General features: G+C 35.6%; 2 protein-coding genes and 1 long non-coding RNA gene across 4 annotated transcripts in view; 1 reads left to right on the top strand and 2 right to left on the bottom strand.

Annotated features, from left to right (window-relative positions):
* The first annotated feature begins 792 nt into the window (after positions 1–792).
* Positions 793–7,616, top strand: LOC130556649 (sterol 26-hydroxylase, mitochondrial). Its single transcript, XM_057337843.1, has 9 exons — positions 793–1,077; positions 2,351–2,541; positions 2,941–3,140; positions 3,229–3,426; positions 3,535–3,698; positions 4,951–5,117; positions 5,406–5,487; positions 5,611–5,817; positions 6,545–7,616. Exons 1-9 carry the CDS (start codon positions 829–831, stop codon positions 6,659–6,661), a joined length of 1,575 nt encoding a protein of 524 aa, XP_057193826.1. The 5' UTR covers positions 793–828; the 3' UTR covers positions 6,662–7,616.
* A 780-nt stretch (positions 7,617–8,396) lies between these two features.
* Positions 8,397–10,166, bottom strand: LOC130557060 (uncharacterized). Its single transcript, XR_008963265.1, has 3 exons — positions 9,501–10,166; positions 9,314–9,360; positions 8,397–9,204 (listed from the first exon to the last, which is right to left on the bottom strand). It is a non-coding gene; the product is annotated as an uncharacterized LOC130557060 (long non-coding RNA).
* A 2,317-nt stretch (positions 10,167–12,483) lies between these two features.
* kalrnb (kalirin RhoGEF kinase b) overlaps positions 12,484–14,684 on the bottom strand; it is a 56,175-nt gene continuing 53,974 nt past the window's right edge. For both annotated transcript variants that reach the window (XM_057337277.1, XM_057337278.1), the window contains one exon: positions 12,484–13,736. In XM_057337277.1, coding sequence (XP_057193260.1) covers positions 13,518–13,736 — 219 coding nt within the window. In that variant the 3' untranslated portion in view covers positions 12,484–13,517. The remainder of the gene's footprint in view (positions 13,737–14,684) is intronic.

Genomic DNA, 14,684 nt, shown 5'->3' with positions numbered 1-14,684 from the left:
GACCAGGGATGTACACCAATATGAAATTTGTGTGACACATACACAAAGTTTTAAACTTGAGGCTCCACAAGTTGTCACAAACAGTGTTATCAGTAGTAAAGTTTTGGGTCAATTATTTTCAGTATGTACCAACGTATAAAGTACATAACATGCATTTTATGTGTTGGTTTTAACACCATTTTAAGTAGTAATCATAAATGAAAATATTGTTCAATAATGTTAAATTAAATGATAGGTTGGGCACATTTGCTTTATACGTAGGTGTGACCTTTTAATAATGCGTTTTATTAATCGTTTTGTGGTTCAACTTCTTACAAAAAAAAATATATATATATATAATATGAAATTGTGACAACTTCAGTCAATGCATGTTAAATGTTATTTTATCGTTTAATGACTTTTTGTAGTCTGTACCCATGAAGAACCTATAGTGAACACAAAACTTGGTTAAGGTGTTTATTTGCAAAACAAAATCTTTGATTAAAAGGACAAATGACAGTGTATCAGGGAATAAGGGTTTATTCTAATGAAATGCATAGAGAAAAAAACTAGCTCAACACTTATATTATTTTTAAAGCTTCAGTTTACTCCCCAGTTGAAACAACACAATATTAAGTCTTTAATATAATTGAATAAAAGGCAAATATGTCGTGTTTAGTCACTACTGTACGTCAGACAGCAAACTCGTCGACCTGCAGGCTGTCCCCTAACACAGGTTTATGTTTCATTGCTGTCTATGAAGGGAACTCGGTAGGTTTTGAGACTCCGCCCTTCTCTTGAAAAACATCAGCGATGTGAAGCTGTTCGTGCAGATGTCATGTGAAGCGGATGAGGTTTATCATGCTGCGCTCTCTCGTGAGAACGGATCGCGTCGCAGTCGGTGTCGTTAGAAAACTGGCACCGTTCAATGAATTCGCGCGAGGCATCAAGTGTCAATCAGGCGCTTTACACGCGCAGAGCGCCGCAGCAGAGACGGGAAAACACAAAACTATCGATGATTTACCGGGACCCAATCTGATGACCACTGCATACTGGCTCTTTATTAAAGGATATGCCGATAAAAGTCACGCAATGCAGGTAAAACACAACTAATATGTGTTTTTAAATGACTTTTAACAGCTGTCAAGTTTGCGTATAAGTTCTATGTCTAAGCATCTTGTTAAATAGCAACTATTTCAATTCACTCTTGTGCAGATCCAGAATGTAATGCTCAATAAAACAAATTAATAATAAATTGATATATGTTATAAATACATAATTAAATCAGGAATATACATATATATATATATGGAAAAATAAGCATTATATATTATCAGTGTTGAGTAAGTTACTCTGAAAAAGTAATTAATTACTAGTTACTAATTACATATTCAATAGTGTAATTAGATAACTGTGCAAATGACTCTCTCCAAAAAGTATTTAGTTACTTATTACTAATTACTTTCTATATCCTACATCAACCTTGATGAGTTAAGTGATTCAAGGATAGGCATGAAAGGGCTCTTTTAATTCATTCAAATAAATAATATAAAACTACATAAAGTACTCTTATTAACTGACCAAAGTATTACAAATGTGAGAATTAAACATTAAAGCACGGATTTTAAAGTTAGACTTTGAATTTTGATGTCAATTCCACTATTACACACACATATATTACACAAAGTATTTAGTTTGATTATATCAAAAGTAACTGTAATTAAATTACAGAAAAAATAAGAGTGATCCCTTACTTTACCTTTTCGAGGGGAAAGTAATTAAATTACAGTAACTAATTGCTTAGTAACTAGTTACACCCAACGCTGTATATTATTTTATTGTACTTTTATCATTCTCAAAGTATTATAAGTATTCTATTTATTTTATTTTTATTTATCATTTGTTTTTATCTTATGCTTTTACTGTTTGTTCAAAAATGTTTTGTCTTTTGACAAAGCTGCTTGTTTGCAACCACGCAAAATTGTGACAGAATTCACAACAGAACTATATAAATTAAATTGAATAAAAAAACAGCGTTATATAATGTTTATTTGATGTTTGTTTTAATGTTTGTTTACGTTACTTTATTCTTTATTTAGTGATTTTTCAAATATTGAATAAACAATTTGATGGACATCAATGGTTCTTGAGAGGAAGTTATTCAAAACGGTTTTAACATGAAATGTCAATGAATCACTTGTTTGTCAAATAGTGCATAAAACATATACCCAGTTACTTTTAACACGTGATAGCGCCTCCCAGTGGCCAATTGTTTTATGTTGCACAGACCTTTGGGACCAAAAGTCAAACATTCCCCAAAAGGAACCTTGTCTGTGAGTGACTGGTGATATTTCACCCGTCTGTCATGCAGGTGGAGCACAAGCGGCTGTACGGTCCCATCTGGCGTTCTCGTTTCGGGCCGTTCGACGTGGTGAACGTGGCGAGTGCAGATCTGATCGCACAGGTGATCCGCCAGGAGGGCCGCTACCCCGTCCGGACTGATCTGTCACACTGGAAAGAGTACAGAGACATGAGAGGACAAGCGTATGGACTTCATGTGGAGTATGCGTCTCTCACACGCACACACACGCTTTGGTTGACTATCCCCGTGGGGACAGTCCATAGGCGTAATGTTTTTATACTGTACAAACTGTATATTCTATCCCCTATCCCTAACCCTATCCCTAAACCTAAAGATCATAGAACACTTTTTGCATTTTTAGATTTGTAAAAAATATTGTTCTGTACAATTTATTAGCTTTATTGCCCATGAGGACCTCAATTTTGGTCCCCACAGTGACACGAGTCCCCATGTGTTGGTGTGTATTCAGGTTTAGGTCCCCACCGGGATATACAAACATGAACACACACACACACACACACAGGTCATTTGAGATCATGTTGTAGAAATGCTGCGTATTATTTTAAAGCCGTGACTTTTATTCTCCCTGTGTCTTGAAGCACGGGTCCTGAGTGGTATCGCATCCGCAGTGCTCTCAATCCTAAAATGCTGAAACTGAAGGAGGTGGCGGCGTACGCGCCCATCGTTCATGAGGTCGTGTCTGATCTCCTGCAGCGCCTGGAGCTTCTGCGTCTGCGCAGTCAAGACCAGCGCACCATCCACGACCTGGCATCTGAGCTTTACAAATTTGGTTTTGAGGGTATGTCTAGTTGTAGGAACATGTTCATATTGGGACGGCAAGACTGGTCTATAACCACACAGATGGGATTTTTCTTCTCGTCTCTCAGGAATCTCTTCTATTTTGTTCGAAACACGGTTGGGATGTCTACAGGAGGAGATCCCCACAGACACGCTGCGCTTCATATCCGCCGTCAATGACATGTTGACGCTCTCTGAGACGGTTCTTTTCTTCCCGCGCTGGAGCCGTGGCATCCTCCCCTTCTGGAAACGCTTCGTCCAGGCGTGGGATGAATTGATAGACGTAGGTATGACTGATCGGTTTAACATGTATGTGACGGGATGTGGATCAAGGACGTAAGACAAACCTCATGGCCACTTCTCTCTCTATCTGTGTGTGTGTGACTGTTGTTCAGCCCGGCGTTTGATTGACAAGAAGGTGAAGCAGGTTGAAGATCAGATGAGTCGTGGAGAGCAGGTGGAGGGGATGTATCTCACTTATCTGTTGTCCAGTAACAAACTCAGTTTAGCAGAAGTGTACATCAGCATCACAGAGCTTCTGCTGGGCGGTGTGGACACGGTACGAATCTCTGCTTGTTTTCAGATCCGAATGAACACAACCGAGACCCTGGGAGTCACCATCATGAAACCATTTTTAGGCTCATTGGGGTGAATTTTTTTAGCGTGTACTATATATTTTTGAATCGGAAGTATACTAGACTGGTTTAAATGTGAAGTATAGTCTATGGGGCGTTTGTCTAATCTGGTTTTCATCATTTCATTTATTTACTTAAATTTGGCAGGATTTACCTTCCATAGCACCCAGCTGTGTTTTTTTGTTGTAAACTTATGTTTTTGAAAGTGACTTAAATATCCTTATTTAACTAAGGCCTAGTCCTGGCTTAAGCAAATCTTATCCCCCATATTTGTTTTAGTGGGAAGTATAGACGGTTTCATCTTAACAACATAAATAAACGTTTGTTTGTTTGTTTGTTTATTTATTAATAAAGTGAATATACAACAAAATTCAACAAATCGTTTATTTAATACAATTATTATACAATGAAATAATAATACAAATTAGTATTAACATAAATAAAATAAAATATAAATAGTTACATTATTAGACACTAACCAAAAACAAACCGGAAGTTAACTGGGGGTCAGGCTTATTAATGGAAAGTATGCTAACATTGGAAGTATACTAAACTGGAACTTAATGGAATATGTATACCATAGATTTTTTTATAGGAAGTATACTAAGCAGGTGTATTAACTAGAAAGTATACTAAACAGGGTTAAATTAAAAGTATACTAAATTTTTGTCATCTGCTTAAATGTGGATCTACTATTTTGTAATGAATGTACTAAATGGTCTATTGTATTCTTTCTTATTTGAAGCAACACTACTAAATGATACTAAAGATGCATTTTTAAAATGAGATTCAAGTAATCTGCATTTTTTGGATGACTTGTCGACCGTCCCACACGTCTCTAACTGCATCTTTATGGCATTTTACGTGAGGTTTTGTGTTCCTTATCTATGTTGTGAAAAGTCAAGGTCTCCTGAGGTTTTCCACGATAATCCCACACGCACGCACACACACACACACACACACACACACACACACACACACAGCACCAATAACCTGCTGCGCAGCATTCCTTGCTGTTGTCTTGACCTGTTTCTGTGTGTTTATGATCCCTGCGCTGATATGAAGAGAGCGTACACACCTCCTCTCCACCTATACTCACCCGTCATCCATCAAGACCTTTATATACATTCTTCGATAAGATGCTTTACAGTCTCTTTGTTCTTCTGTGCTCATCAGACCTCCAACACACTCTCGTGGACTCTGTACCACCTGGCTCGAGATGCAGAGATACAGAAGCGGCTGTACGATGAGGTCATTTCTGTGTGTCCGAAGGGCGAGCTGCCCACCACGGATGACCTGAGCAGAATGCCCTACATGAAAGCCGTCATCAAAGAAACTCTCAGGTAGAGGAACGTAACCTGAAATCATTTATTTATACAAAAACATGCATGGCTGCTGCTGTCGTGGAACATAAATGATGATTTTATAAACGGAGCTATTTGATGATTTTTTCCATTGAAATGCACGAGAAATGAGACAGCATCATAAATGTACCACACAATTCTATATGACTTGTGCAATATGTTCCAGATCTGCAGTTGACATACGACAGTTTACGATGTGATCAGATTCATTGTGATATAAAGTGCATGTATATGATTACTGATGTAAAAGGGCCCTCTTAATAACAGAATGTATCCTGTTGTCCCCGGTAACGGACGCCTGACTGTGGATACAGAAGTCATCGTGAATGATTATTGGTTCCCTAAGAAGGTATCCACACAAAAACACAGATCATGAAACATTTCTCCAAATGTCTCATATTCAATAACCGTCCATGTGGTCTCTCTCTCCATCTCTCTCCATCTCTCTCTCTCTCTCTCTCTCTCATAACAGACACAGTTTCATCTGTGTCACTACGCCGTCAGTCACGATGAAAATGAGTTTCCGGATGCTGAGCGTTTCATTCCAGAGCGGTGGCTGAGAGACAGCGCGTCTCGCTCTCATCATCACCCGTACAGTTCAGTGCCGTTCGGGGTGGGCGTGCGGGCCTGTGTGGGGAAGAGAGTGGCCGAGCTGGAGATGTACTTTGCTCTGTGTAGAGTGAGTATGACACGTTATCTGTACATTCAGTTTTACTGCTTCTATCTCTCTTGTTTATGTTTCCGTTAGCACATGGATTTTTTTATTAATATTTGAATCAGGGTCTATTTAATTTTAAGCAATTTTGTTATGTGCATTGGTCATTTATTCTTACTCTTCTTATTGTTATTATTTTAATTAATCGCGTTTTATCATTTAAAATTGTATTATTCTTATTCTCACTCTTCTTATTATTATTGTTATTATTTTAATTAATCGCGTTTTACCATTTAAAATGGTATTATTTTATTTAAAAGTTTTATTTTTATTATTTATTTATTTTTATATTTGAACATTATTTCTTAATATTGCTATTTAGGTTTTATTTTTTATATTTAAGTTTCATTTTTATTTTAGTATTTTCTTTATTTATGGTTAATAGTTTTACTGCTTAAATTTCCATTAATGGCAAAGACAACATTTCTAATTTTCTTAATTTAAAAAAGAATAATATTCAGGCTTATAATTTATTTGCTTCAATTAACCTTTAATGATAATAACCCTAAAGTCTTCATTTGGTATCCATTTATTCTTATAAATATCTAGGAGAAGCAACTGAGAGAATAAAGAGATATCAATCATTTCTAGTTTTTGTTTTCATGTCTCATTGGATGTTGATGTTTAAACGTCGGTGACCTCAGACTTTGCTGTTATTTCTCTCATAAGAATTTAACCCTTGACCCCACAGCTGATGCAACATTATGAGGTCAGATCAGAGGACGGGGCCCCGACGATACAGCCCAAGACTCGAACCCTGCTCATTCCATCTGAACCCATTAACCTGCGCTTTCTGCCCCGGGCTTAATTCATTTAATTCCAAACCTGTTTTCGTGCAACAGAGCCTGTCAATAGAACACAGACAGAAAGTGGACGCGGGTCAGCAATCAAAATATAATAAATCAAGATGAAATATTTCAACAGATATTTTCAGCCGAGGTGTTTGGAGTCTGCAGTGCATTTTTATTATTAAGGTGTTTTTTATAAGCAAAAGAAATAAATGTTAATGCCACGCTGCATGTGCCTTCAATGCAAAGTCATTATTGCAGACGAGAGACAGACGGTTTTCTGTTTCTGTGCTGATGTCTCTGCAGACGTGCAACAGACAGATTGACAAAACCTGCTCTTTACTGCAGTCTGTTGAAGCAGAAATAAGTGTATTGCTCTCTACTTTTTCTGAGTTCTTTAAAGATCATATTCATTTCGCCTTTTACTAATTATTATATTTAATAGAGTAAACACTCTTATATACTGTAGATGTTTTGGTGTTTCAGTATTGCTGTTCTCTGTTGCTCAAGCGTTGATGTGGCAGGTGGTAAAGACATGTGGATGTTGAAAAATATTGTGCAACTAAACCATATCACTCTTAAAAAAATGAATGCTGAAAAAAACCTGAAGGATCAGAGGAATTGTATTGGTTTTAATGGAAGCTGTAATGGTCTCTGTGTGTCTCTACTGGTAATGTGTTGGGTTCTGTTGATGACACCATTAAATCCTACGGGGTATATGACTCAAAACACACAAAGTTATTTTGTGTTGGTTTTAATGGTTTGTAATTATATGTGTAGTGTACACTGTAAAAAAAGATTGTATTTTAACAGGAAAAAACCTTAATATTTTACTGTAATTTTTTCTTTTTTTTTAATTTTATGCAAATTTTATTAAAATTACGGACAATTATTTGTTAAGTAATAACCCACATATTATTTTACGTGTTAAGACAATAATGACAAATTACATGTTTTTCTTGTTTTTGTAGACAAAAAAATACTGTAATATTTATACAGTATTTTTACTGCTTTCTTAAATAACATACAAATTTATGTAAAATTATGATAATTTTCTGTAATTAAATTTGTTGCTCATTATATAAAGGTTTATTTCTATACAAAGAATTTAATGTTTTTCTTCCGTATTTTTAAGTCAGATCTTAGTTTTTTTATTAGTGTATATGCATATTTTTACATATTTTTTTTTAGCAAACTGTTTAGTTAGGCTACAGTACATTTAAACAATACACAGTCAAAATTACAAAACTGCACGACTCTTGAGGTTGGTAGCTCAGCAGCATGGTACAGTGTAAAAAAAAATATCGTAAAAAAACAGTCAAATCACTGGCAGCAGTGGCTGCCAAACAAAAACCATAAAATTAAGATGAAACTCCGTAAATCAAATAATGGGGAAAAACATTACATTTACGTAATTTTTCTTTAAATGTTTTACAGGGAAACAGTTATTTCAGACTTTTCCTTAATTATTACGATCAAACACCTTCAATAAAGTGACTGCACATAAGGTTTTACAGAAAAATACTGTTATTTTATGCTTTTTTTCTGAATTATAATGATAAACCTCAAACTATGTGAAAGTACTAATGTTCTGCAGAAAAACACGGTTATTTTGCAGTTTCTTTCCTGAATTTTTTCAGTCAAATACTTTTAATACAGTAAATGCACTTAATGTTCTGTAACTTTACAGATATTGGCCATGAATTACTAGTCAGATACTGTCAATAAAATGAAAAACACATGTTTAGCATTGTAGAATAACATTTTATTTAGGTAAACATATTAATCATATGAACACAATCACCATAATTTGTAAAAGTACACTCGAAATACACAATGATTAACTTTACAGTACAGAATTACAATATACGCTTTAAACAAATGGTTGAATATAATAAAGTAAATAATAAGCACATCCCCATACAATACATGCATCAAATTCTTATAAAACAAACTTTTAATCCTGGAGAAATACAAAACAGTTTCAAGTGGAGTCACACAGGGTCACAAGTAGATATTGGAGGAAGTTTTGATAGTATATTTGGACAAACATCAAACTGTCAGAATAAGTAAATCATACCATAAGTAAAAACATACCACAAAAAAGTAAATGAGTCTGTGGCAAATATGCAATGTAGTAACGTTAGATAAAGGACTAAATCTGCCATCATTATACATTATGGCAATGTGAATACAGAGTATACTGTTAGAAAACAAGTTACAAGTTGCAATGCTAACTTAAATGCAAGTCTTATAACTTCCATCATTAAATCAGCAAAACAGTCACCAGTTAAAGGAATGGACAATTTTTCTTTCATGATGTAAATGTTTAACTGTACGTGATTGTTATTGTAAGAGTTAGAAAATAAAAAGTCACTTATTTTGTTGTTTTAACCCACGAAATACGTAACCCAAACGGTTACAGAGTTACATTATAACAGTATTAAGGATACATAATATTACACAATTGTTAATAACAACATAACACAAATACTCAGGTCGAAAGTTTAAACACTTACTACTGATGGAGTTTGGGTGCCTGGGCAGCTTTCCTTCCCTTCATCTAAAAAATGAGAGCAAATGTTTTATCATTAACAGTTATTGTTGAAATTAGTGTTGAAAATGGAATGCAAAAGAAAGTCAGAAAGAAATCTAACGTTACACATACTTACCAGGTGTGTGTACTGCCCAGGCAAATCTTATCATATATTTCTGTGTACTTAAAGAAAAACACGTGTGAGAAGAGGAAGTTTACTTAAGCTCAATATTATGTAGAATGTTATAGCATTGAAGTTAGTGCTAATATCGCTAATCGCGATTAGCATCACACTAGACGAAAATACAAAAACAAGTTTTTACCTTCTGCTGGTAAAGCTGTTAATGCGTGTGATTATTCTCCAGCAGCCTGCAACTTCCACACGACTTCGTGTCTCCAGCGCTGTTTACATATAACTGGAGCATCAATACTACTGAAACTAACTGACAGACATCAATTCCTCGCGTATGTTCAAAATGAACCAGTGAAGGGCGCGAACAGCTCTAATTGGCTAGTTTCCTGAATGACAGTAAGTTTACCCAATCGTGCTCAAAGCAGCACGGGGAGTCAACCAATGACATCTGTTTACCAATAGCAAGTGTAGTAACAACAGCTATAGTTAAGATAGGTTGTTTTTAAAAGAAAATAAACGTGTTTAGTTTTATTTGAATGTTGCTATATATTTAATTGGTCAGATGTTTTCATTGCAGTATATGAATAAAATTAACTAATGTATGGTACAAGTTTAATGAATACACACGTTTGGTGCTTGGAAGTGGTTTCTAAAAAACAGGCACACAAATATAAAATGTTTCAGTGCCATTACATGAAACAAAATTAGGGCTGACGACAATCAACAAAAATGCAGCCACTACTTTTACAAAATAGCAAAAGAGCAAACAAGATGCTTATGACATACTGCAGGCCTATATGAAAAGATCATTACTAAATGTATTAACATTATGGTAACTTACAGCTCGATTTATTGTCCTAGAATGATGATATTCGTCCTCCTTGATAACGCTTTTCGACATCCGACGTAACAGCATCTTCGTCTCTGCCGCAGAAGCAGATGTATCATACAGTATTCTTCCGCGGTGGCACTCCAGTTCATAAGTGGCCGGATAGATTTAGAACATACTCTAAGATTCAAATTTATTGTAACATTGCCACAGGCAAACGGAAGAATGTTGACTCTGCATTAACCATCCAGCAGAGTACTAAACAAACACACAACTCTCAGTGTCGCAAGAGTAACGATCTGCAGCTGCAGGACCACAGCGCAGCCAATCTTGACGCAGTGCAGCCAATCTTCCTATCGCTCCTTGGTTGGCGCGTAGGCTGGCTATTTCTTTCGCCTTGCCGTGGGCGTGTTTTTCCGTGAGAATTGCCCAATGCGCCCTTTTCACATGACGTCACGCATCTTCCATTCTGCCGCGAAGCAGTGTAACGTTACTTCCGCTAGCACTCCAGTTCATAATGCACCTATAAGCTGGTTTGCCAACCGCCAGTAAAACTCAAGAAGAAGAAGTTACTTCCGCTAGCGCCTCAGAATGGAGTTTACCAAGTGGCTTGCACATCTGCCACAAATACGGCTAGATGATGTACAACGTCTTGCAGACAAATTTTCGCTAACGACAAGATCAAAGCTAGAGAAAGGATACAAATTCTTCGTTGAACAGTACCTGTTTGATTATGAAGGTAAGTGTTTTGTTTTCTTTTCGTGTTAGCGAAGGTGCTAGGATAAGTACTTGAATACGTGTTCTGTCAGTTTTTTTTCTCACTGTTGTTAAATTCCAGCACGACGGCAAAACGGAAGTTCTTCTTCTTGTTTGTTGCAAGACGGATGTTATGATACACTGCTTTGCAAAAAGGCGGAAGTTAAGTGACGTCATTGTGAAAAGGGCGTATTTGAACAAATCTGTTGAGCCTCTGGCCACATTCTCCGAAGTTCTATACTGATTACGTTTGTTTTCATATGTTTCTTTAACTGCAGTTTTAAATCAGTCCATTCTCCTGTCTTTAAGGGTTTTCTCTCTGAGCTAACCAGGTTTAAAGTATGGACTGTAGTGGTTAGGCCATAGCCATTCATGATATGAGAAAAAATGAATTTATTAATGATTATCATTAATCATGTTTTTGTTGGCTAGACTATTGCAACTTTTGTAATGTTTACTGCCATGTGCTTTCTCTCCCTGTTGAAAAAAAACAGCATTATGCTACTGTAGTTAGGTATGTTTTGAAGCATGGTAGCTGGTTTGAGCTGGTCATGAGCGGGGCCAGGTTGCATAAAGCAACTTAAGTTTTTACACCTTAAGTATGACACTTTAGAGGTGATTTCCCTTTACCGAAGACAATAGGAGAATAACTTTAGTAAAACTTAAGGTATACTTAAGGACACGCTTAAGGCAAAATTACACTTAAGGTGCTTTATGCAACCGGATGGTTCTCAGCTTAAACCAGCTATAGTTTGTACTGTTTTTATCAGGAGCTGTTTGAAGTTAATTTGGACAAACTGACAAAAAACATTACGAAAACAAATACATTGAAACTTTAGCCTTACTCAAATACAAACGTATAGTATCATGCAATGTAAGTCGCTTTTCCAAATGTATAAATGTAAATGTAGCCCTTAATTACAAACCAGTTATTTCCATCTTTATCCTTATTTTGACCTGCATTTCCAATGAACCACATGCACTATTACATTTGCATTAAGTTTACATTTTGTGATGACCTGGTGAGGAATTTGACACATTTTTCAAGAAATAAAAGAAAACTGCTACTGTGGTTTTCCTGGCAATCTTAACATTCTTGTAAACGGCAACAATGTAGTTAACTAATTTGTGGGATGTGACAGAATGAGCAATCCTGCCCCCTCGCGGCTTCTGTGTGTACTGCAGGTCAAACAACCATGAGACGAGCGAGAAAGACATTGTATCTAATAGACTTCATCATGTTGTCTGATCACAAAAATATACGGTATATAACTCATCAAAGAATTAGAAAGATTTTCAGGAACTAGCTTAATCCTATCATGTCAATCTGATGGTCGGACGGGTATATAATATATATATAATGTGACCTCAAAATAGCTCTCTTACAAATTATGGTAGCTAAATATTGACTACACTGGTTATGAATATTCTTTATAGAGTAAAACTAAACTAACTTGTAAGGAATGCCTTTCATAAAAATGTAAATTGACTACCAATGTTATAGAATATGTATATATTTATGAAATACAATTGCTTCTCTGGATCTGACCACTGGTGTGTAAAAAAAACAATACAGAACACGTTGTGTCCAAGATGAAAAATTGTCAGCTTTATTATGAACAACATTCCAGGGATTAACAAGTGAAATACCTGTTAGAATTGTCTTTTAGGTTTATTTACAGAACGCTGACTGCAGAGAGTACGCTTCGGAAATCAACAACATCCATTTTTTACCGACTAATCTGAGTAAACATCTGACCTGACATGATTCAGATGAGAACTTATTACATACTAAATCTGATGATGTCAAATGTAAAAATCAGAGAGGCAGTGCACACTACCAGAGTCTTGTTTCGGTTTGTTTGTTTTCGACAGGGACCGTTTTCCTCTGCTGTGTTTCTATCATGGCAATGTCAAAAATATTATGTACAACTTTAAAATGATACAGAATAATACATTTAAATCTTTAGTTACAGGTACAAGTATGAGCATTGTGGCTAGTGTGATATTGCACAACCTGCCGTCACTGCGATACTATTTGTCTGAAAAGTGCAGAATACTTTATACAAAACACTGAACCGTTCGACAGAACCGAAGGAAATCATAAATGTGCCACGTCTAACAGCTGTAAAAAAACAAAAATGTTCCAAAAAGAACAATATACAATAATAATCAAATATACACAGTGTGCAAATGACTTGGCATAGAGTGAAAGACAATGATTTGGAAACAGTCTGTTTGCGTGTAATGAAGCGAGATGACGAGGAATGATGACATTAACATCCATACACATCCACACAGAATTCACTGACAAATTCACCTCAGTTTCCTCTCTTTACAACACAATCGTTTTTTAAATTATTAACAATATAATAGATCTTCTTCAACTTCCTCTTTTTTCTGTTTTTTTAATATACTGTATATTTTTTCACCCATATTGAGTATGGGAAGCGCACTGTTTTGCCCAGCGTGCATCTTCAGTCTTTAACTGTACGGCAATGGACAGAAGTAGGCGGGACTTCCTGTTGTTGGAGGTTGATTGGCATTGTCTGACAGAGTAGGCTGGTTTACTGGAGGATGAATGTGATTGAGTTTTGGCTGTAGTGGTTCTATATCAAGGTTTTACCGGGTGGAGGATAGCACGTGACCCGGCACCCAGCCTTCCGCCGCGGGCGATTGGCTGTTTGCGGGTCGGTAAACCAGGCACATGTTCTGTTGATTGGACGCCAGGATCTGCACTTTCTCACCAACCACCACACAGATCTCGTCCTCTTTCACTGCGTTGTAGTCTTGTGTCACCCGCACAAATGAGAGACCGTTGCACTCGCCCTCGTCCAGCTCCTACACAACAAAACACACACACACACACATTAAATACATGTGAAGCACAAGAACATTACCACGAAATACCATCAAAATAATACTTAATATGATTATTTAACAATCTTATATATTGTAAAAGGGTATCACTGAATTGCATCAGCACAAAAAACATAAAACGGTCCATTTGGGCCTAACTATAAATATATATTGTGATTCTTGACTAATCAATACTATGTATGTATATATATATATATATATATATATATTTAATCTGTACTTTGTCTGTTTTCTCTTCGAGAGAAAGGTTCTCACTTCAGCTTTTTTTAAATTCCATTCTTAATATTCATTTCATGGTCAAATTCAATATTCAGTATTTTATTCAGTTTATCCTTTTTTAAAATAATTTACATACAGAAGGTTAATCTATAAATGAAGAGTTTCGTTCCAAAATGTGAGAACTCCGTTTTTAAATGTTTTCAAAACTCATGTTTTTTATTGTTATCATGTTTTTATATATTTGTATTTTTTATTATTTATTATGGCTTAAATCAAAACATCAACTGCAGTTTGATTGATATTAATTGGAATGCACAATAAAAAAACATGATTTTTGATTTTTTTTAAACAGAGTAGTCTCATTTTGGAACCAAACTCTTCAAATATACATTTATATAACGTTATATTTAACATATAAATAGAAAACTTGAGTATGATGTCAATAACAAGTTCACTTACTTGAAAGAAAATGTACAAGCATACTTGCAGTAAAAGGACTAGTAAAGCTTTGTACTTCACAGTATACTTCAAAGTGTACTTTCATAAACAAAAAACATGCTACAAGTATTGAACTAGTAAACTATCAGAATACCTATAAATTCACCTAGTTTCGTGCAAATGGAAAAACTACTTGTGTACTCAACGGTTACACTTAAAAGTATACTTTAAAGTGCACGTTCATAAACAAAA

Source organism: Triplophysa rosa, linkage group LG7 (genome assembly GCF_024868665.1).
Source record: "Triplophysa rosa linkage group LG7, Trosa_1v2, whole genome shotgun sequence".
Classification (NCBI taxonomy): domain Eukaryota; kingdom Metazoa; phylum Chordata; class Actinopteri; order Cypriniformes; family Nemacheilidae; genus Triplophysa; species Triplophysa rosa.
Note: the sequence above shows the minus strand (reverse complement) of the source record. Positions and strands in the feature narration are given on the sequence as shown.